This window comes from Cetorhinus maximus, chromosome 23 (assembly GCF_964194155.1).
Source record: "Cetorhinus maximus chromosome 23, sCetMax3.hap1.1, whole genome shotgun sequence".
Lineage (NCBI taxonomy): Eukaryota > Metazoa > Chordata > Chondrichthyes > Lamniformes > Cetorhinidae > Cetorhinus > Cetorhinus maximus.
Genome location: NC_135901.1, coordinates 22881353 through 22901961, shown reverse-complemented (window position 1 = coordinate 22901961; position 20609 = coordinate 22881353). Strand labels below are relative to the sequence as shown.

At 44.1% G+C, this 20609-nt stretch overlaps 3 protein-coding genes and 1 non-coding gene across 5 annotated transcripts in view; 2 read left to right on the top strand and 2 right to left on the bottom strand.

Moving 5' to 3' along the window:
• The window catches only part of LOC144697072 (uncharacterized), a 141562-nt gene extending 136759 nt beyond the window's left edge, over nucleotides 1–4803 (bottom strand). Inside the window, exons 1-2 of one of the 2 annotated variants that reach the window (XR_013580299.1) lie at nucleotides 4747–4803; nucleotides 1812–3101 (exon numbers count right to left, since the gene is read on the bottom strand). Coding sequence is in view for 1 of the 2 variants with exons in the window: in XM_078568876.1 (XP_078425002.1) it covers nucleotides 1820–2758 (939 nt within the window). In the remaining variant the exon portion in view is untranslated. Of the gene's footprint in view, nucleotides 1–1232; nucleotides 3102–4746 lie in introns of those variants that run through there. The other variant, XM_078568876.1, reaches the window with a different exon arrangement.
• The window catches only part of LOC144697113 (uncharacterized), a 425270-nt gene that overhangs the window by 36221 nt on the left and 368440 nt on the right, over nucleotides 1–20609 (bottom strand). The gene's annotated exons all lie outside the window — the stretch shown is intronic.
• On the top strand, nucleotides 4585–8177 carry LOC144697893 (uncharacterized). Its single transcript, XM_078569857.1, has 2 exons — nucleotides 4585–4662; nucleotides 7414–8177. Exons 1-2 carry the CDS (start codon nucleotides 4585–4587, stop codon nucleotides 8014–8016), a joined length of 681 nt encoding a protein of 226 aa, XP_078425983.1. The 3' UTR covers nucleotides 8017–8177.
• On the top strand, nucleotides 15896–15986 carry trnar-ucu (transfer RNA arginine (anticodon UCU)). The gene is given in 2 exon segments: nucleotides 15896–15932; nucleotides 15951–15986. It is a non-coding gene; the product is annotated as a tRNA-Arg (tRNA).

The window sequence follows — 20609 nt, the reverse complement described above, 5'->3', positions numbered from 1 at the left end:
AAGGTTGAGCAGGTTGGGCCCATACTCGTTGGAGTTTAGTAAAATGAGATGCAATCTTATTGAAACAGATAAGATCCTGAGGGGGCTTGACAGGGACAATGTTGAGAGGATGTTTCCTTTCGTGGGGGAAATCGCGAACTAGGAGGCACAGTTTAAAGATAAGGGGTCTACCATTTAGGGCAGACATGAGAAGGAATTTCTTCACTGAGGGTCATTAGTCTTTCGAATTCTCTTCACCAGAGAGCAATGAAGGCTGGATCACTGAACATATTCAAGGCTGAGTTGGACAGATTTTTGACTGACAAGAATCACAGATTCTTTACAGTGCAGAAGGAGACCATTTGGCCCATCGAGTCTGCACTGGCTTACTGAAAGAGCATTCTACCTCATCCCACGCCCCTGCCTTATCCCTGTAACCTCGCACATTCTCTCTTCAGGCAGCAATTCCCTTTTGAATACCTCAATCGAACCTGCCTGCACTATCCTCTCAGGAAGTTTGTTCCAGACTCCCTCTGGGTAAAAAACAAAATTCCTCACATCACTTTTACTCCTTTTGCCCATTATTTTGAATGTGTGCCCTCTAGCTCTTGATGCACTCCTGGCAACAGTTTCTCACTAATTACTCTGTCCATACCCTTCAGAATCTTGAATACCTCTATTAAGTCTCCTCTTAGCCTTCTTTTCTCCAAGGAAAACAGACCCAACCTCTCCAATCTACCCTCATAGCTACAGTTCTTCATCCCGGCAATCAAGAGTTAATTGGCGGGGTGGGGAGGGCAGACAGGAAAGTGGAGTTATGGCCACAATGAGATCAGCCATGATCTTATTAGTGGTGGAACAAGCTCAAGGGGCCAAATGACCTACTCCTGCTGCTAATTCTTGTGATCTTATGAGACAAAGTCCCGTCTTCACACTGAGGATACCGTCCATCATGTTGTGAGGCACTATCACTATGCTAAATGAGATAGATTCAGAATGGATCTAGATATAAATGGGCATCCATGAAGTGCTGTGGATCATCAGCAACAGCAGAATTGTATTCAGCCACAATCTGTAACCACATGGCCCACATATCCCTTACTCTACCATTACCATCAAGCCAAGGGACCAACCCTGGTTCAACACAAACTGCAGGAGAACATGTCAGAAGCAGCACCAGGCATTCCTAAAACTGAGATTCCAATCTGGTGACCCTATCCGACGAGACTACATGCATTCTAAACAGTGGAAGCAGCAAGCTTGAGACAGGGTGAAGCAATCCCAAAAACAATGGATCAGATCAAAGCTCTGCAGTCCTGCCAAATCCAGTCAGGAAAGGTATGGATAATTAAACAACTAACAGGAAGAGTAGGCTCCACAAACATCACCATCCTCAATGATCCCAGCATATCAGTACAAAAGACTGGGTTATGTGTTTAGTGATCCCAGGAGTGTTACCGATACCTTCCCTGGATCCCAAGGCTCGGGGAGACAATCTGGAAGGTATAGGGAGCTGGGACTTGTCTGTGAGAGTAATTGAAGGCACGAGAACTGAAATAATCTAGAGTTAGAAAGGAGAAAAGACTCCAAAAATGGAGCAGTCAGCAACAGGACATCAATTAATCTCCTCTTATGTTGGAGAAATGAAGGTCTCGACAGTATGCCTGAAACAATATTAGTTAATTTGACATTTATCCACATATTAAACTCCAGCCCAGTTACAGGGATTACAAACATCAGCAGAAACAAACTCCAACTATCAGCATGAACATGGTTCGGTCCTGGATGTGATTAACAACAGCAATAAAGCAGAATCCAACCACTGCACTCACTTGAGTACTCACTGGTGGGTCAGCTGATGGGTTGACCGAGTGACTCCCTTCCCAAACTCAGAGCAGGTGAACGACCTCTCCCCAGTGTGAGTGCATTGGTGTGTCAGCAGGTGGGATGAGCGAGTGTATCCCTTCCCACAGTCAGAGCAGATGAACGGTCTCTCCCCAGTATGAACTCGCTGGTGTCTCAGCAGAACACTTGTGGTTTTAAAGCTCTTCTCACATTCAGAACATTTGAAAGGTTTCTTGTCAGAGTGAACAAGTTGGTGTGATCTGAGGCTAGTTAAATAAATGAATCCTTTTCCACACAGGGAGCAGGTGAATGACTTCTCCCCAGTGTGAACTCGCTGGTGTTTCTGGAGGCTGGATGACAGAGTGAATCCCTTCCCACACACTGTGCATCTGAATGGCCTCTCCTCATTGTGAACCCGCTGGTGGATCAGCAGATCACTTGTGGTTTTATAACTCTTCTCACAGTCAGAACATTTGAAAGGTCTTTTATCCGTGTGAACCAGTCGATGTGTAGCGAGGTGGGATGATCGTGTGAATCCCTTCCCACACACAGAGCAGATGAATGGTCTCTCCCCAGTGTGAGTGCGTTCGTGTTCAATGAGGTTCTGTGATCTTTTAAACACCTTCCCGCAGTGAGAGCAACTGAACTGTTTCTCGGTGTGAACAACCTGGTGCCTGACCAGGGCTTTGGAGCTTTGAAAGCTGTTCTCACTCTCCGAGGGGTTACACAGCCCCTCATCAATGTGAATTTGCTGGTGGGTCTGCAGGTGGGATGACTGAGTGAATCCCTTCCCACACACAGAGCAGGTGAATGGCCTCTCCCCAGTGTGACTGCGTCGATGCATTTCCAGCAGGGAAGGATAAGTGAAGCCCTTCCCACAGTCCCCACATTTCCACGGTTTCTCCATGGTATGGGTGTCCTTGTGTCTCTCCATATTGGTCGATCAGTTGAAGCCTCGTCCACACACAGAGCAACAGATCTCTCCACTGTGAACAGTGTAATTTTTTTTCAGGCTCTGTAACTGATTAAAGCTCTTTCCCACAGTCAGTTCACTGGAACATTCTCACTCGGGTGTGTGGGTGTCTCGATGCTTTTCCATTCACACCGATGGTTGAATTCTTCTCCCACAGACAGAACTGACAAACATTTCCCCTTCCAGCTTTCAAGCGTTCAAAGGCCGATGATATTCAGGTCCTGATGAATTGAGTGGCTCTGTCGGATCTTGATCTAATGTTTGGTTTGAGTTTCCCATCAGCCAGTCCTCTCCTTCTAATCCCCTATAAATAGAGTTGACAGTCAGTATCACTATCAGTGCAGGATAGAAATTTAGAACAGACTATTCTAGTTTCTGTGGAACATTCTTTCCGCTCATTTCCCCAAACATGTGATCCAATCAAAGTAAAAGAAAGTAAAATTAGCAACAAAGTTCCATCAAAAGCAAAGGAAACCTTCCCAACTAAACCAGAATATTGTTTCCAGTGTCTACGAGAAACTCTGTACCCTGAGGTACCAGCGGTTGTGAAAGGTACCAAGTCTATCAGTGGACACCGCATGTTCCCTGTCCAAGGCCATTCGGGCACAGACAAAACCACGGAAGAGAGGCCAGCAGCCATGGATCCCACCCACCCTTGAACTACAAAATGCTGTCTTAACCAAGAGGAGCTCCAGGGTAAGATCCTCTGACATAGCCACCTTCCACTGGGCAGCAAGATCAGGAGCCTGGGGCTGAAGCATAAACTAACATGGAGGAGCAGCCCCCTCAGGTAACCACACAGGTATCATACTGAATATATACATGGCCCACGGACTCTTCTAGGTTGAAAACATCATCTGCAGTCTGGGAATAGGTGAAGCTGTTGTGGCCAGAATTACTTACTTCCAGTGCACTAGGACCCAGTGGGGAACAGAGATTCTGAAGCAAAAACAAAAATACCTGGAAAAACTCAGCAGGTCTGGCAGCATTGGTGTGGAGGAGCACAGTTGACGTTTCGATTCCTCATCACCCTTCAATAGAACTAAGTAAAAATAGAAAAGGGGTGAAATATAAGCTGGTTTAAGGTGGTGGTGGTTGTGGTGGTGGTGGTGGGGGGGGGGGGGGGGGGGTTGGGACAAGAAGAGCTAGGTAGAGGGCCAGTGATAGTTGGAGATAACCAAAAGATGTCACAGACAAAAGGCCAAAAGGGTGTTGAAGGTGGTGATATTATCTAAAGGAATGTGCTAATTAAGGGTAGAAAGCAGGACAAGCAAGGTACAGATAGCCCTAGTGGGGGTGGGATGGGGTGAAAGAATCTAAAAAGGCTAAAAGGTAGAGATAAAACAATGGATGGAAACACATTTAAAAATAATGGAAATAGGTGGGAAAAGAAAAATCTATATAAATTATTGGAAAAAACAAAAAGGAGGGGTTAAAAACGGAAAGGGGGTGGGGATGGAGGAGAGAGTTCATGATCTAAAATTGTTGAACTCAATATTCAGTCCGGAAGGCTGTAAAGTGCCTAGTCGGAAGATGAGGTGCTGTTCCTCCAGTTTGCGCCGAGCTTCACTGGAACAATGCAGCAAGCCAAGGACGGACATGTGGGCATGAGAGCAGGGTGGAGCGTTGAAATGGCAAGCGACAGGGAGGTCTGGGTAATGCTTGCGGACAGACCGAACATGTTCTGTAAAGCGGTCACCCAATCTGCATTTGAGATTCTGAAGCCCCGCCCACTCTGCCACGTCGCAAGCCGCCAACGCATGCGCTCTACGCCACGCTGAACCAAGATGGCGGCTTCACCTGGGCCAGTTCTCAAGAAAAGGACTCGAAGCTGCAAACCCCGGACCTGCAAGTTCTTATTCGAGGTGTGAGGCCTTAAGAAGGTGTTTAGAAACCCTTCCTGTCTACCCGCCGGCTCCATCGCTCCCTCCGCGTTTCAATTTCCTTACCGGCTGCAGATGAAACAAAGCATCAGCTCTCCCCATCGCCATTAATCGCACTGCGCATGCTCCAAACAGTAATCGACACTGCGCCTGCGCACCACTCCTGTGGTTTGGATAGGGTACATTCACCACCGCGGGGAATGCTGGGTAAAGACCCCGCCATTGCAGATCCTAATTAGTGTTTTTTCAACTGATGGGGAGATTGAGGCGGGAGGCAATCAATAAAATTGAGAACAAAATTATGCATCAACTAAAGTGCATGGACCCTCCATTAAATACGAAAAAGAAGGGGAGTGGGAGTTGGTGAGGCATTGTCCATCTAAGCATTGGAAATAGAAACATGAGGGGGAAATCAATTTATATATTTTTTACAAACATCGGCATGCAAAGAGAGAGATGCATGACCTTTGAACCCTTATCCACTTGGCACAGAATGTCTGAAACTCATAATCGGAGCCTCAGGAAATCAAAATACTGACAAAATTTAAACTACCCTGTTGAATTCCAGAGACCCAGGGTTCAAATCCCACCACGGCAGATGATGAAATTTAAATTCAATAAAAATATGGAATTAAAAGTCTGATGATGACCATGAAACCATTGCTGATTGTCATAAAAACCCAGCTGGTTCACTAATCCCCTTCAGGGAAGGAAACCTGCCATCCTTACTTGGTCTGGCCGACATGTGACTCCAGATTCACAGCAATGTGGCTGACTTTTAAATGCCCTCTGAACAAGAGCAATTAGGGATGGGCAATAATTGCTGGCGTAGCCAGCGATGCTCACATCCCAAAAAAAATTATTTTTTTATACAACTTGTTTACCAGGGGTTCACATGGACTCACTTGACTGGCCAACTCAGGTTCCAGGCCTCAATCACTCCAATTGATGAACTCGCTGTTCTCTTGCTCCTCTGACCTCCTCTTGCTGTTGTTTCCCAGGACAGTCAATGCCCACTCTCCAACACGACCCTGTCAGATGGAGATCAGGGATCAGAGGAAGAAAAGAAAATGAGGCGTTGAATCTGAGTTGGGAAAAACAATGAGATAAACAGGATTCAATAGAGAAACTGAGCGGGGGGGCGAGCGCAGCCTCAGGAACTGCGAGTGCGGCTCTCAGAGGCCGAATGAGAGCACGGGGCCCGGCAGCCATGCGGTGATCTCCCCGGGCTGGGGGTCAGGGGTCGGGGCTGCCCATTAAAGCGATGCTGCAGCGCCTCCCCCATCCTCGCCGCCGCTTCCTGGTTTCTTCTCCCATTTCCACTGAGTCCGACTCACAACAAAGGAGCCGCCCAGAATGCCCCGCGGCTGGCCCTGGCGAAAGGAGCGAGTTGGATAGAGCGGTTTCTGGGGCAAGGGGGATTGTGGGAACTGTCGGTAATTGTTTTATTCGAGACTGAGGAAAGATCAACGACCTGAAATGTTAACTCTGTTTCTCTCTTTCCACAGATACTGCTTGACCTGTTGAGTTTCCCTGCATTTTCTCTTTTTGCATTTCAGATTGCTAGAATCCACTGTATTTTGCTTTTGTTTTATTGCAGGCTGAATCCAGGCAGACCAGGTTTGAATCAGGATGGTGTTGGATGCAGAAGCACATTGAACTGGAGTGGAGATGGGAGGAGAGGCTGCTGGGTTTAACCCATAGGACTAGAACTTTGCAGCAGGAGTAGGACATTCGGTCCTTCAAGCCTGCTCCACCATTCAATAAGATCATGGCTGATCTGGTTGTGGTCTCAACTTCAGTTTCCTGTCTGCCCCTACAACACTTGACTCCCTTGTCTATCAACAATCTGTCCAACTCTGCCTTGAACAATGACCCAGCCTCCATTGCGCTCTCAGGAAGTGAATCCCACAGGCTAATGAACCTCCTCATTTCGGTCTTAAATTTCTCCTCATCTCTTATTCTTAAACTGTGTCTCCAGGTTCTAGTCTCCTCCACTGGTCCGAAACCCAGAGGACTTGTTGAGCCCAACAATTTCCAATGTGGGAAGCCAAAGGGAGGTAGATTCTAGGTGAAATTGGTTTGTTAAATTGACGCGATTCCTACACTGCAACAGAAAACAGTATTGTTTTATTAACAAGTTTATCTGTAGAGTCTTTTAATCCATTTTGCAAGTACAGAAAATTTTTACTTCATTCATGGGATTTGGGCATCACCAGCGACACCAGCACATATTGTCAATTCCCAGTTTCCCATTGAGAAGGTGACAGTGGGCCTTCTTGTTAAATGACTGCAGTCAGTGTGGTGAAGGTCCTGTCACAATTCTTTTTAGTAAGAAACACCAGATTTCCATCCAGTTACGATGAAGGAACAGGGATATATGTCCGACTCAGAATGATGTGTGACTTGAAAAGGATGATGGTATCTGCATGCACCTGCTGGTGGAGATGGTGGAGGTGACAGGTCCTGTCAAATGTCTGGTAGAGGTGCAGATGTAGAAAACCTCCATTGCTGCCACCTCCCAACTCTCTGTTTGTTCTGTAGGTCCAAACCTGATGGCAGGTTCCCTTCCCTGAAGGACAACAGGATACAATTCAGTCTTTACAATAATCTGGCAGCTTTCATGGTCTCTTTTCTAATGTTGGCCCCATGAATTTTGCTCAATTTCACAACCTGTCTTTTTGTTTTTGTGGGTCCTCTCTTACACTCTCTTTTTCCTATTTGTTTTACCAGATGTTAAAAGGAGAGAATGTACAGATGGGAAACCCAAACCAAACATCACATCGGGATCTGACAGAGCTGCTCAATTCCTCTGGATCTGAATATCATCAGCCTTTGAACATGGAAGGAAATAGCACTGTTCACAATGGAGATAAACTGTACACATGTTTTGTGTGTGGACGAGGTTTCAGTCGATCGTGTGGCCTGTCAAAACACAGGCGGATTCACACTGGGGAGAAACCATGGAAATGTGGGGATTATGGGAAAGGATTCAATTATGCCTCTGAGCTGAAAGGTCATCGACGCAGTCATATGGGGGAGAAGCCTTTCACCTGTACTGAGTGTGGGAAGGCATTCACTCATTCATCCACGTTGGTGACACACCAGCGAGTTCACACTGGGGAAAGGCCATTCACCTGTTCCCTGTGTGGGAAGAGATGTATGTTTTTATCTGGGCTGCTGAGACACCAGCAAGTTCACAATGATAAGAGACAGTTTCATTGCTCTGACTGTGATAGGAGCTTTAAATGTCCGTATGGACTGAGGGAGCACCTGCGCATTCACACTGGCTACTCAACATTCAGCTGCTCTCATTGTGGGAAGAGCTGCAGGTGATCGTCCAGCCTGTTGATACATCAGCGAGTTCACACCGGGGAGAGGCCGTTCACTTGCTCTGTGTGTGGGAAAGGATTCATTAATTCATCCAATCTGCTGATACACCGGCGAGTTCATACTGGGGAGTGACCTTTTAAATGCTCAGACTGTGGTTAGTGTTATAAAAGTTCTGGAGACCTGGCGCACCATCAACCAGTTCACACTGACGAGAAACCGTTCAGGTGCTCTCACTGTGGGACTGGGTTCAGGCAATCATCTGACCTCACTGTACATCAGCGAGTTCACACTGGGGAGAGACTGTTTACCTGCTCAAAATGTGGGAAGAGCTTTGCTTGTTCATGCAACCTGTGGAGGCACCAGCAAGTTCACACTGAGGAGAAGCCTTTCACCTGCTCTGTGTGTGGGAAGGGATTCACTCGTTCTTCCACTCTGTTGATGCACCAGCGAATTCACAAGTGACTGCAGGGGTTGGACTCTGCTGTTATTGCTGCTGTTAACCACATCCAGGACAGAACCACGTTCATTCTGAGAGTTGGGATCTGTTTCTGATTATTTTGATAAACTCCAGTCTAGTTAGTTGTTCAAATTCTGGATAAGTGTCAAATCAGCTTTGTATTAAACACAGTGTGTTGTGACTTTTTAAAAGCACGAAGACAAGTTAGTTCCTTTTGAAATGCTCTCTTTGTTCTTTCACAACAGCCAGTTGTGCACAGCAAGATCCCATAAACAGTAATGAGACAAATGACCGATAAATCCAGATTTTATTTTGTTAGTGTTAGTTTAAACACAAAAGTTGCTCCCACGGCACCAGGAGAACTCCCCTGTGGACAGTATGTGGAGTTGTTGAGATCTCCTGATCTGAGAGCAAAGCTGATTGAGCTGCTGGGCCTGCAGTGTACCTTGAAGAACCACTGTCTGGGATCTTTCCTCTTAATTCACTGCCTCCCAACTGAAGTTGTTTCTGCAGCAAAATAGGTAACTTTGAATATCAATCACAATTTAATCTTTGGAGTAAAATCTACAACTTTTAATCAGCTGTAAAAGAGAAAGAAAGTTCTTGTGTTCATTTTGCACCTTTCACACCCTCAGAACATCCCAACGTGATTCACAGTCAATGATACATTTTGGAAGGAAGAATGAGGAGAGGCAGTGTAAACTAAATGGTACAATTTTAAATAGAGTGCAGGAACAAGAACACCTTGTATGCAGAGAAATCTTTGGAGGTAGCAGGACTATTTGATAAAGCTTTAATAATGCACAAAGGATCCTGTTTTCATTGAAATGGTCTCAGAGTACAAAAGCAAGGAAGTTACAGTAAACCATTATTAAACCACTGGTGAGACCTCAAGTGGATATCATGACCAATTCTGGGCACCCCAATTTAGAAAGGACGTCACTATCTCAGAGAGGGTGCAAGAGAGATTCAACAGTATTATACCAAGCCTGAGGGATTTCAGTTCTGTGGAGGGACTGGAGAAGTTGGGATTTCCCTCCTTGGAGCAAGGAGGTTAGGGAGAAATTTAATGGTGGTGTTCAAAATGCTGAGAGGTTTTGACAGGTAGATAGGAAGAAAATGTTTCCACTGTAGGAGAGTCATTAAGCTCTGGAATTCCTTCCCTAAACATCTCCACCTCACTTTCGTCCTTTAAGATACTCCTTAAATCCTACCTCTTTGATGAAGTTTTTGGTCTCATCTGCCCTGATGCTGCGGTGTATTACTGTGCGGCTGAGCTCCACACTGAGACAAAACGCGGCAGTCACTGTACAAAAACCTCGTTTCTGGTTACAGTTCCGGGAGAGCGGCAGCAATCTCTCTGATAGCATAAAGTGGGCCAGGCGCTGGGAGCATGAACGGCTAACGGGAGAGACGGGCAGGGCTGCCGTGGATTGTCTAGTAAATACTAATCGAGAGGATCTTTCATCAGAGATACTGACGGTCACGGCAGAGTGTGTCGGACTGAGGGGGCATTTAGTCAATGGAGCTTCATTGTCTGATTGTGTCCCAGGGAACCGAGAGAGACCCTGAGTGTTTATTTTGTACCGTTGTGTGATGATTCTTAAAGAGCATCAGTATAATTATACAGTAAAATCCGCCCTTAAACTGAAGTGTCCCCAATGTAGGCATATTTACTCTCGTCCCAAGTTGTGACCAAATAGTTATCTAAAAGAATGCACCTGTGATTGTCCTGCGGGTGATATTTTCCCTTCCCCTCTTGTGTCTCGCAGCAGAAAGTTAACCAAATTCGAAAGACAAAAAGAAAATGCTGGAAATACAACCAGAAACAGAGTGGAGGTTTCAGTCTGTGACCTTTCACCAGAAATCAGCAACTCCTCAGACTGAGTTCAGGTGAAGTGTCACGGACATGAAACTTTAACTTTGATTCACTCTGCACCGATGCTTCCTGGCCTTCCGAGTATGCCCATAATTTTCTGTTTTTATACCGCAAACTGGTACTGCCCTCGAGAGGCGACTCGTCGTAAACATTTCCAAAGCCAGCTGAGAGGAAGCGGGTTATTTTCTTTTTTGGAAAAAGATACTTAATTCAGAAAATATCTGAAAGAACATTACAAAACATTTCAAAATGGCCATCACAAAAAGTGCAATCATATTCCAGTTTTCCACAAAGATGCTGAGGTGCTTTTATACAATCAATGAACATTACAGACATTTGAACATGGTTATTACAGACAGTCAGACAGTGCAATGATATTCAATAAGGTCATGTCTGATCTGACCGTAACCTACTACCTACCCCCGGTTACCTTTCACTCCCTTGTTTATCAAAAATCGATCTACCTCTGCCTTGAAAACATTCAAAGACACTGTTTCCCCTGCCCTTTGAGGAAGGGAGTTCTAAAGACTCACTACTCTCTGAGAGAAAATTTTTTTCTCAGCTCTGTTTTAAATGAGAGACCCGTTATTTTTAAACAGTGACCCCTAGTTCTAGGTTCTCACACAAGAGGAAAGATCCTTTCCATGTGTGATTTATTTTTGTGCAGGTGGTTAATCTGTATGTTATATTATTATGAAATAATAAAAAATATTTTCATTCAATTAAATTACTCGGATGATGAACTGCTTTTTTGTTTGCAGAATCGCCCTCATGAAACCATTGTCGATTGTTGTAAAAACCCATTTGGTTCAAAACTGACTTTTCCTTCCTTTAGGGAAGGAAATCTGCTGTCCTCACCTAGTCTGGCCTACTTGTGACTCCAGACCCACAGCAACCTGGTTGGCTCTCAAATGCCCTCTGAAGACGGGCATTTAGGGATGGGTAATAAATGTTGGCCTAGGCAGCGACGCATACATCCCAAAAATGAATAAAAAGAATACAATATAAAGATCAACATCTAGTATAACATAAGCATGGGATCTTGTGTAGTATGAACAGCGATAGATTCTAGTATATCAGTAAACAGGCAGGGTTTCAAGTATTATAAAGACTTGCTTGATCCAGTCAAATAATAACGAATACAGGGCCAAGAGTAACACACGAAGAGTCATGTTCTCGCGTAATATAAACTGGAACAGCGTCTTCTTTAACATAAAACAATAGATGGCCGACTGCACGAGTAACTGAATCAGCTACTAGTGTAATATGGCCGAAGCATAATTTAACGCATTAATATCTAAGGCCTGGCCTACTGTAATGTCAACAGGTATATGTTGAACTGCAGTAACAATTGACGCCGGTTCTCCTCTCATGCACACAGAGACATGGTCGAGTGCAGTAATAACTTAGAGAGGGCCTATCTGAATTTACATAGACAAATGTTCTAGAGCAGAAGGAAATGAGACAGACGCTAGTGCGAAGAGGCCAGAGGCGGAGTCCAGTGAAATATATACTGGTATGTCATCTAATGCAGTAATAACCGAACGAGGACCGAGTGCAATACAAAACTAAGACACAGTCTGTAGAAATAAAACAGTGTCATATTATCATGTAATACAAACAGAAACGTGATCTAGCGTGTTATGAGGTGAGACAAAGGCTTTGGGTAAAATGGACGGAGGAGCATCCAGTGTAATAATAACTGAGACAAAGCCTGGAATAATCTGCAAAGACATTTCTTAGTTGACAACTAACAAAGGCAGGATGTAAATTGAACAGAGTTATAATCTACTGCAGTAGTAAATGAGGCACGGCCCAGCGTGATATGAGTGGAGGCCTAGTCTCGTGCTGTAATACCAGAGGACTTAGTGCAATATTACCAGAAGCATGGTCTGTTCCGAAATGATCGGAGGCTTTAGTAATAATTAAAGACAGAAAATAGTGGGAAAACTATGCAGGTCTCGAAACTCTCCGGACTCAAAACGTTAACTGGGTTTCTCTCTCCACAGATGCTGTCAGACCTGCTGAGTTTTTCCAGCATTTTCTGTCTTAATTTCAGAGTTCTAGCATCCGCAGTATTTTACTTTTGATTAGAGGCTTTGTCTGGTGCCGTAAAAACTGAGACAGGACCTCCTTTAAAAACGAGCGGCATGGTTTAGTGCCTTTTTAAATAGAAAAGTCCGACTGTAATAGAAACGGAGGTATTGCTGATAAAAGCGACATGCTGTCGCAACTTTTCACCTAGAACTCATCAGGGCAGTTACGCAACATTTATCTGCCCTGCTGAGTGCGAGACGAAAAGCTTTGACAGCATTTCCCTTTTTTCAGCAATGTTCAAGGTCTACTTAGTTTTCCAAGGTACCTTCCTAACTCGCAGCAGTTAAAACGTGTGTTGCTAACTCGATTGTTGCATTCTTATCTTGTTGTTGTTTGTACAACTGGACAGGTTTCCCAAGTTCTGCACTAAGAAACAAAGGTATGGCCCACTGGCACCAGGTGGATGCAGATTACAACGACACTGGTTAATTGACATTACAGGTTAGCTGGAAAAGTAAACAAGGAGGAGGACGCTAAAAATTTGATAAGGAATACCGACAGATTACGTGAGTGGAAAAACCATAGATGATTGACCAATTGAGAAGTTATACAATTTGGGAGGGAAAATTAAAAAAAAACAAGAATATTGTAAAATTGTGAGAGACTGGGAAGTGTTAGTAATCAGTGGGAGCTGTGTGCTCTGTAGGTCAAAGGAAGTTAATATGCTGCCACAGCAATAAATTAGGAAAACAAATGGTGCGTTAGCCTTTCTTAACATTGGATGATAGTTCAAGAGTTAAGCAGTCTTTCTGCAATTGTATAGGGCCTTGGTGAGAATACCTAGAGTGCTGTGTATAGTTTTAGTCTCCTTAGCTAAGGAAGGATATACTAGTCTTGGAGGGAGTGCGACAAAGGTTGACTGGATTGATTCCTGGCATGAGGTGTTTGCCCCATGAGGGGAGGTTAATTCGACTGTGCACATATTCAATGGAAATTCTTAAGGGTATTGATAGAATAGATGCTGGGAGGAATTTACCCTGGCTGGGGAATCTAGAATTACGGTTCGCATTCCCAGAATAATGGGTCAAACATTTAGGACTGAAGTTTCTGCACCCCATTGATTGCTTAGTGTTTACATATATAAAAGGTAAAGATCGATAGACTTTCGGATATGAAAAGAATTGAAGGGTATAGGGAAAGTGCAGGACTGTGGAATTGATACAGAAGATCAGCCATGTATTTATTGCTCAGTGGTGAAGATTCGAAGGATCGATAACCTAATCTATTCCTTTTTCTTAAGTTTTTATGTAGAACTGACTCATTATTTCTTCATCAAATAGAAGACGTGGTTTGGTGCAGTAATTAATGTTACAATGTCTCATACAATATGAAAACATTATATGATGCAGTGCAACTGAAACAAAGCGGTGACATACTCCAATGCGGTAATAACAGAAATAGATCCCCATAGACTATGAACAGAAAATTCGTTTAGCTGCCACTAGCTGTCTATAGTTTGCCATAGCAACAGTCCAGATCTGCTGTATCATTTCTACACGTGCGTTTCTTTTCAGCACTGATCCGAAGTTTGCAGTCTAACCATTGTGAAAATGGTGTTGAAAGTTATTGTTTGTCACGTTATCAGATCAACAAACAGTGATCTACCACCGAATCACGTTCTGTGGGAGATCAAAATGGATTTAAAGTGCAACGAATTGCACATGAACTTTCCTGATTTGAGCACAGAAGGATCAGCGGTGGAGCAAAGGGTCTCGCATCAGAATAACATATCTTTGATTATTTTGGTTGAAGGAAGGAATGTCGACCAGGATATAGAGCAGGGCCCACCTCAACAGGCAAGGGGTGAAATGGGATTATTGGTTCATGATGTCACGAAAAGATAATGACCTTTCAGTACACCAATTCCAAGTCTGGCAATTATGTTCAGGTTCTGAAGTTGAGTTGCAATCCACAATCTGCTGATTTTGAAATCAGAGTCAAGTCACTTTAGCTGCTAAACTGCTGAAAGGTTTCATGTAACAGGTAATACTTACAACTTTACCATGACATTCGGTAATGCAGTTGCTTTTAATAAGACAAATAACACCGTCAAGGTCAATGATTAATGCAATTTCAATGCATAAAATCATGGAAGCTTACAGCAAAGATAGAGACTGTTCATTTCATCAGAACTGTGTCCGCTCTCCAGAAAAAGCTCTCCAATTAGTTCCACTCTCCTACTTTTTCCTGTAAAGCCCTGCGCATTTTTTTTCAATTTCAAATATATGTACGATTTCCTTATGAAAGTTACAAATGAATATGCTTCTATCCCCCTTTCCAGAAATACACTCTAGCTCATAACAATCGCTCAATTAAAAGATCTAATACTACTCTATGTTCCTTTATGAATTGTCGGAACTCTGGTTCTTCTGCCTACGGATCCTCCTGCCTGTGGAATTAATACCTCACCAACAACTCTTTCAAAAGTCTTCGTAAATTTAAACACCTCTATTATATCACCCTTGACATTCTCTGCTCCAAGAAGACCAATCCCAGTTTCTCTAATCTCTTCATATAACTGAGGTCCCTCATCCCTGGTACAATTCCCGTAAATTTCTTCTCAACCTATTCCAAGACTGTGACATTATTTGGAAAGTGTAGATTCAAATCAATTCAAAATGTATATCCCCTTAAATAATTTTTAGTGAAGCATACTTAGCTCAAATTAAGATGAGCAGTAGCAATAGGATATTACGTTATCCCGTGTGCTCAACAAATTGGCTTCTCTCAAATTCAAATGTCAATAAGATCACTTTCGCCACCTGATGAACACCTTCTGCTACAGGCCGCGGAGTTTATCTGAAATGACTCAGAATTCTATTCGCAACCATGTCCACTTATCGAGTGAATTTCACTCAGAGGAGTGTCTCAGAGCAAATCACGAGGGGTAAGAGATCAAGGAATTAAGTGCCGTAGAGCCAATATTAAAGTTAAAAATTCTGAGAAATTTTCAATGGGAAATTGTAAAGTTATTTAACAAGAAACTGGCAATGAAGAATGAAACCATTATGTCTCTGCTGGTGGAGTGGAATGAACAGCTATATTTAAGTTTCTTGTGGCGGCGATTCACTTGCTGATGCCATAGTAGAAGTTGCTACAATGAACGCTAAGCGCATCGAAAGTGGACCACATTTGGCAGATATTTTCAATACACGATTGCAATATGGCGACTTTCTTCGCCAAGAGACCGACTTTCCCCTTTTACACATATTTCCATTGCACTAGACAAACGCTCGTTTGATCGAATCAGGGGAATGGTCTGGAGACCATTCATAAACAGAGACAGGGTCTAGTGTAATATAAATCTCGACACAGCATCTGATGTAATATAAATAATGGCATGGTTTTATGCAGTAAATCTGGCGCAGGGCCTCATGTAATGTAAAAATATTCCAAAAAAAAGAATATTCTTATATAATCAACTATCGTTCGACAGCGCTAACATTTGTGGCTCTGTGGCGCAATGGACAGCGCGTTGGACTTCTAGTCTCTGATAGCTAAGTTATTCAAAGGTTGTGGGTTCGAATCCCACCAGAGTCGAATTTTACGGCAAAATTAAAGGCAAACTCATCAATGATTGAAACCGAGAAATATCCTGTAGCAGAAATAACTCAAACGCCTAAAGATCAATGCTGGAATAATGGGGACCAGCTCTTCTGCGATATAAACAAATGATTCATCCACCGCAGGAATAACGGAAGCCGTGCTTCATATTATATTAACGGAGAAAGAGCCCCGATTTGTAAACAGAGAGCAATGCAGAAATAACTGCGACAGGGAAACACTTTTATAAGCGGTGCTGGCATAGTGCACTAATAAGTGAGATAGAGTCTTGTGAAATATAAACAGAAGAATGGTCCAGTGTAGTGTCAACAAATGGAGGTTCCAGGCCAGTATAAACTTAATACTTATACTAATATAGTAACTTACCTGGAGCAATATGTAACTCAGTATATTCTCTGGCCTAATTCCGCCAGAATCTGGTCCGAGAGAAGATTTCCATTTGCCTGACCTAACGAATCACCCCATTATCAACAATCTACTAAAATACAAGTATCTGAGGTCGCATTGATTACCTCGATTACCTCGCAGCACGACCACGTCCACTTGACATTCATTGGCATGACCTACAGTGAATTCTCCGCCATTAACATCCTGAACTGTGCCTCCCACAACAGCACGTCACAGCTCGATGTTCTGCGTTGAGTGGCCCACCTCCAGGCTCCCAATCGTGGCTGGGGTATGTGGAGTCCAGAGGATGGGCTGCAGGGACACACGAAGCCTTCTTTGGAAGTATTTCCCAAATGATCTCAATCACTCAGAAGGGCAGCGGGTGCCTGGGAAAACACCCGCAATCCCCTCCAAACCATATTCCATTCCATCTTGTAAATATGTGGCTGGTCTTTTATTGTCCCTGCGGTCTAATTTTGTAACACCCTTGCTAAAGACACTGTGGGTTCACCTTTAGCTGCTGTGAATCGTGAAGGCTGCTCACCACCACCTTCTCAGTGGCAACGAGAAATTTGCACTAAATGCCGGCCTTGTTCGCGATTCCCACATCCGAGAATTATTGTGTAGTAATGCGAGAAACAGCGGGCACGGAATGGCAAACACCAGGCGTTATCTTCCATGATTTCTGTCATTCGTTCTTTCGTTCACTTACATTCCATATTTGTACTCTTCCCTTTCGTTTTTCTTCTTTCTCTATATCAGTCTTTCTCTATTATCTCCCACTTTCTTTTGCGCACTCTCATACGTTAATTCTCTTTCTGTTTTTGCAATATGAATGGCTTTCTACAGTTGTTTTGCATGAGACGAGTATTATTGTTTGAGCAAGAGGGACGAGGCAGCGATGCTGGGGTGAAGCATCACACACAAACCCCGCCCAGCCATGGGAAGAGACGTGTTTTGGTTCGAGGTAGGGCTCTAGTCAATATGTTCCATCAGCGGCTCCACTTGATGTCAGTGCAAAGGCCTGGTTTGTGGAGAGGAGGCAACGCAGAATTTGCAGCCAGCAGTTCGCCCATCATCCACCTTGCCAATGTTGCGAATGGGAGGCATGAAAGCGTGGGTTGATCTGTTTGTTTACTGAACTGTAACTAAGGTGCATGTTGTAACTTAATTGTCCCTCTGGAGACTCTCATTCGGAATAAATGAAGGACGCATTGAATGCCTCACAGAACTAAAGTATACAGTTTCGGGAATCCATTTAGTTTCTGAGAGACGATGCACGGACCAGCAAAAGGCCTATTCTTTGCCATTTGCTATCCCATTCTCACTGTTATTGGTGTCCCTGGTAAGTGATGGATCTCAGATAAGTAATTTATGATTTTTTGCAAATCCCCAGAAAGTTTGTCTCGTCCCTTTCAGGGTCGGGATGGTTTTTTCTCTAATGTTCAGTACTGTCAGAGTGTTATGGGCCTCAGCCGGGTTCCGATGCCTTATATGGGATTCTACTGTGTTATGGTGAATTATACAGCATAACTTGTACTTGCATTGTGCAGCATTAGAGTGTGCTATTCAATTGATTTATAGGAATACCGTTTATTGGATTGCTGAAATATGAATTGCAATGTGAGGCTTTGCATGAACATTAACCTGTTGTATCGCTGAACACTTATTTTAAGGTAGTCAAATGCAATCTAATGTTTTAAGTGTTGTGTGGAAGAATAGCATATCACAGTGTAGCAACATACATTTTCGTGCACCTATCTTACGGCAGCATCAGAAAACGAATTACAGTGAAATCATTATATTGGCTGAATTGCAATATAAAAATAAGTTTAATAACTACACTAATGTACTTTTCAACCTGTGAAAGAATATAATAGTTACAGTACAGTGAGTTCCCACTGGACAATCCCAATTGCTAATCTAGCCTTAGCAATTCATTGTGGAAACGTTTGTAAGATGTTAGTGGAGATTCGAAATTGTTGACCTATTATGTATTTTGATTTTTGCTAGTTGGTTTTGCACATTTTGAATAATGATATGTTTTAATCATCCGCGGGGTGTGGGTGTAACCAGCAAGGTCAAAGTTTATCGCTCATCTTTATTTCTCACTTGAAAGGTGGAGTTGCGCTTGTTTCTTCAGTCACTGCAGGGCGTACGGTGGGGATGCTTCACAGGAGCCTGAACAAATACATTTAATACCAAACACCAGGAAGCGATATTGAACCCAAAGTTTGATAAAAGATTTTGATTATAAGGAACGTCCAAAAGAAGGAATGGGAAAGGGAGCCGTTGAGAGAGGGAATTAAAGAGATGAAGACCTCAGCAGCTACAGGCATAACCGTTACTAATGGAAAGGTTAATTTAAGGGATGCGCAAGAGAGCAGGATAGGACGTACACTGAGATCTCAGATAGTTGTAGCTGTAGAGGGATTGGGAGAGGCGATGAAAGGGAGGGATTCCAAAATTGGAAGGGGGAGAGTATTAAAGCTGAGACATTCCCGCCTGATAACCAAACGAAATTTGTGAGTATAGGCTTAATGGGAGGATGAGTATTGTTTTGACTATGACCATTGGCAACACATGTTTCGGATGATCTTAATTTGGATAGGTAGGCCTTGGGATTGACTCAGTGGCCAGAGAGCAGAATTTGTGCCGGGGTCCGATTGAAATGCCGTCTGCATTGACAAATGTTTCGCGCAGTATTGGATACCGAACACTGACCAAAGGCTTTGGGACAACTGGAGTCTGGGGATGGCAGAAGGACGGATCATGGGGGGATTCAGTAACTGGTTGGATGAGGCAGTAGCTGTTGTTTGGAGTCCGCTCAGTAACATCTCTCTCTCCTGATTTCTCACAGCCAACTTGCTGGGGATTGTAATTTTATGCCGAAGACGGTGTGGACTCTCCCGCTGCATCACATACTATCTGGTGGCAATAACAGTGAGCGATTTTCTGGTCATCATCACCGCCGTCATCCTCAACCGGATCGGCCGCATCTAATTTCAGGACAGTGTCCTGTCCACCACTCCCGCATGCGCACTCAGCAATGGGCTGGTCTTTGTCATCAGGGATGGCTCAGTCTGGCTGACTGTGGCCTTCACCATCAACCGTTTCGTGGCCATCTGCTGTCAGAGCCTGAAGGCCAGATACTGCACCCAGAAAACTGCGTTGCTGGTTATAGGACTGGTCAGTGCCCTGAGCTGCGTGAAGAATATCCCTTATTACTTCACCTACCAGCCTTTGTACATCCAGGACGGGGTGCCCTGGTTCTGCGACCTCAAGTCCACCTATTACACTTTGCCCATCTGGCAGGCCTACGACTGGCTTGACCACATCTTAACTCCTTACCTCCCGTTCCTCCTCATTCTCCTGCTCAACGGCCTGACCGTAAGGCACATCTCAGCGGCCAGCAGAGCCCGCAGTAGGCTCCGGGGCGCCAAGAGTCATGGAGACGCGGAGATGGTCAATCGCAAGAGGTCCATTGTCCTGCTTTTCGCCATCTCGCTCAGCTTCCTCCTCCTGTGGGCCATATATCTCGGACATTTCCTCTATGTGCGGAACACAGGCGAGGGCTACATCACCAGCCGGGATTTCAATGACCCGCAATGCATCCTTCAGGAGACAACCAACATGCTCCAGTTAGTCAGCTCCTGCAGCAACGTCTTCATCTACGCGCTGGCCCAGAGCAAATTCCGGGAAGAGCTGAAGAAGGTGCTGATGTGTCCTTTCAACGCGGTCAATGGTTGTTTCAAACAGTTAAAACACCGTAAAACATCCTCGCATTAATTCACTTCTAACACAGTGGTTCAATACGTAGCAGCATTCTCTCTCTCTATCTCTCTCTCTCTCTTTCACCCTCTCTTTTTCTCTTTCTCTCTCTCTCTCTCCCTCTCTCTCTCTCTCTCTTTCTCCAGAACCACAAAGTCCTGGGCTGCAGCTCCCTTACTTGAGAGATGTCAGGTCCATAATCCAGTGCCGGCAGTGCCCCTGTGGTCCTGAATGAATATTGAACTATCGCACTTGCTGCCTTCCTGGCTGAGATACGAAACAACAGTGAGTATCTGCCCTCTCATGTGGAGTGTGAATACCCCACGGTCGCAATTTCAAAAATGAGCAAGAAGAGCTTTCCCCAGCTTCCTACAATAATTGTCCTTCATTTAACGCCATTGAAACCAGCGACATGCTTATTTTTCTTTTTACATTTGTGGA

Excerpts from the sequence above, each read along its gene's own strand:
- LOC144697893 (XM_078569857.1), top strand. The coding sequence starts at position 4,585 with ATGGCGGCTTCACCTGGGCCAGTTCTCAAGAAAAGGACTCGAAGCTGC. Across the intron at positions 4,663-7,413 it reads CCTGCAAGTTCTTATTCGAG|ATGTTAAAAGGAGAGAATGT; the intron begins GTGTGAGGCCTT and ends TTGTTTTACCAG.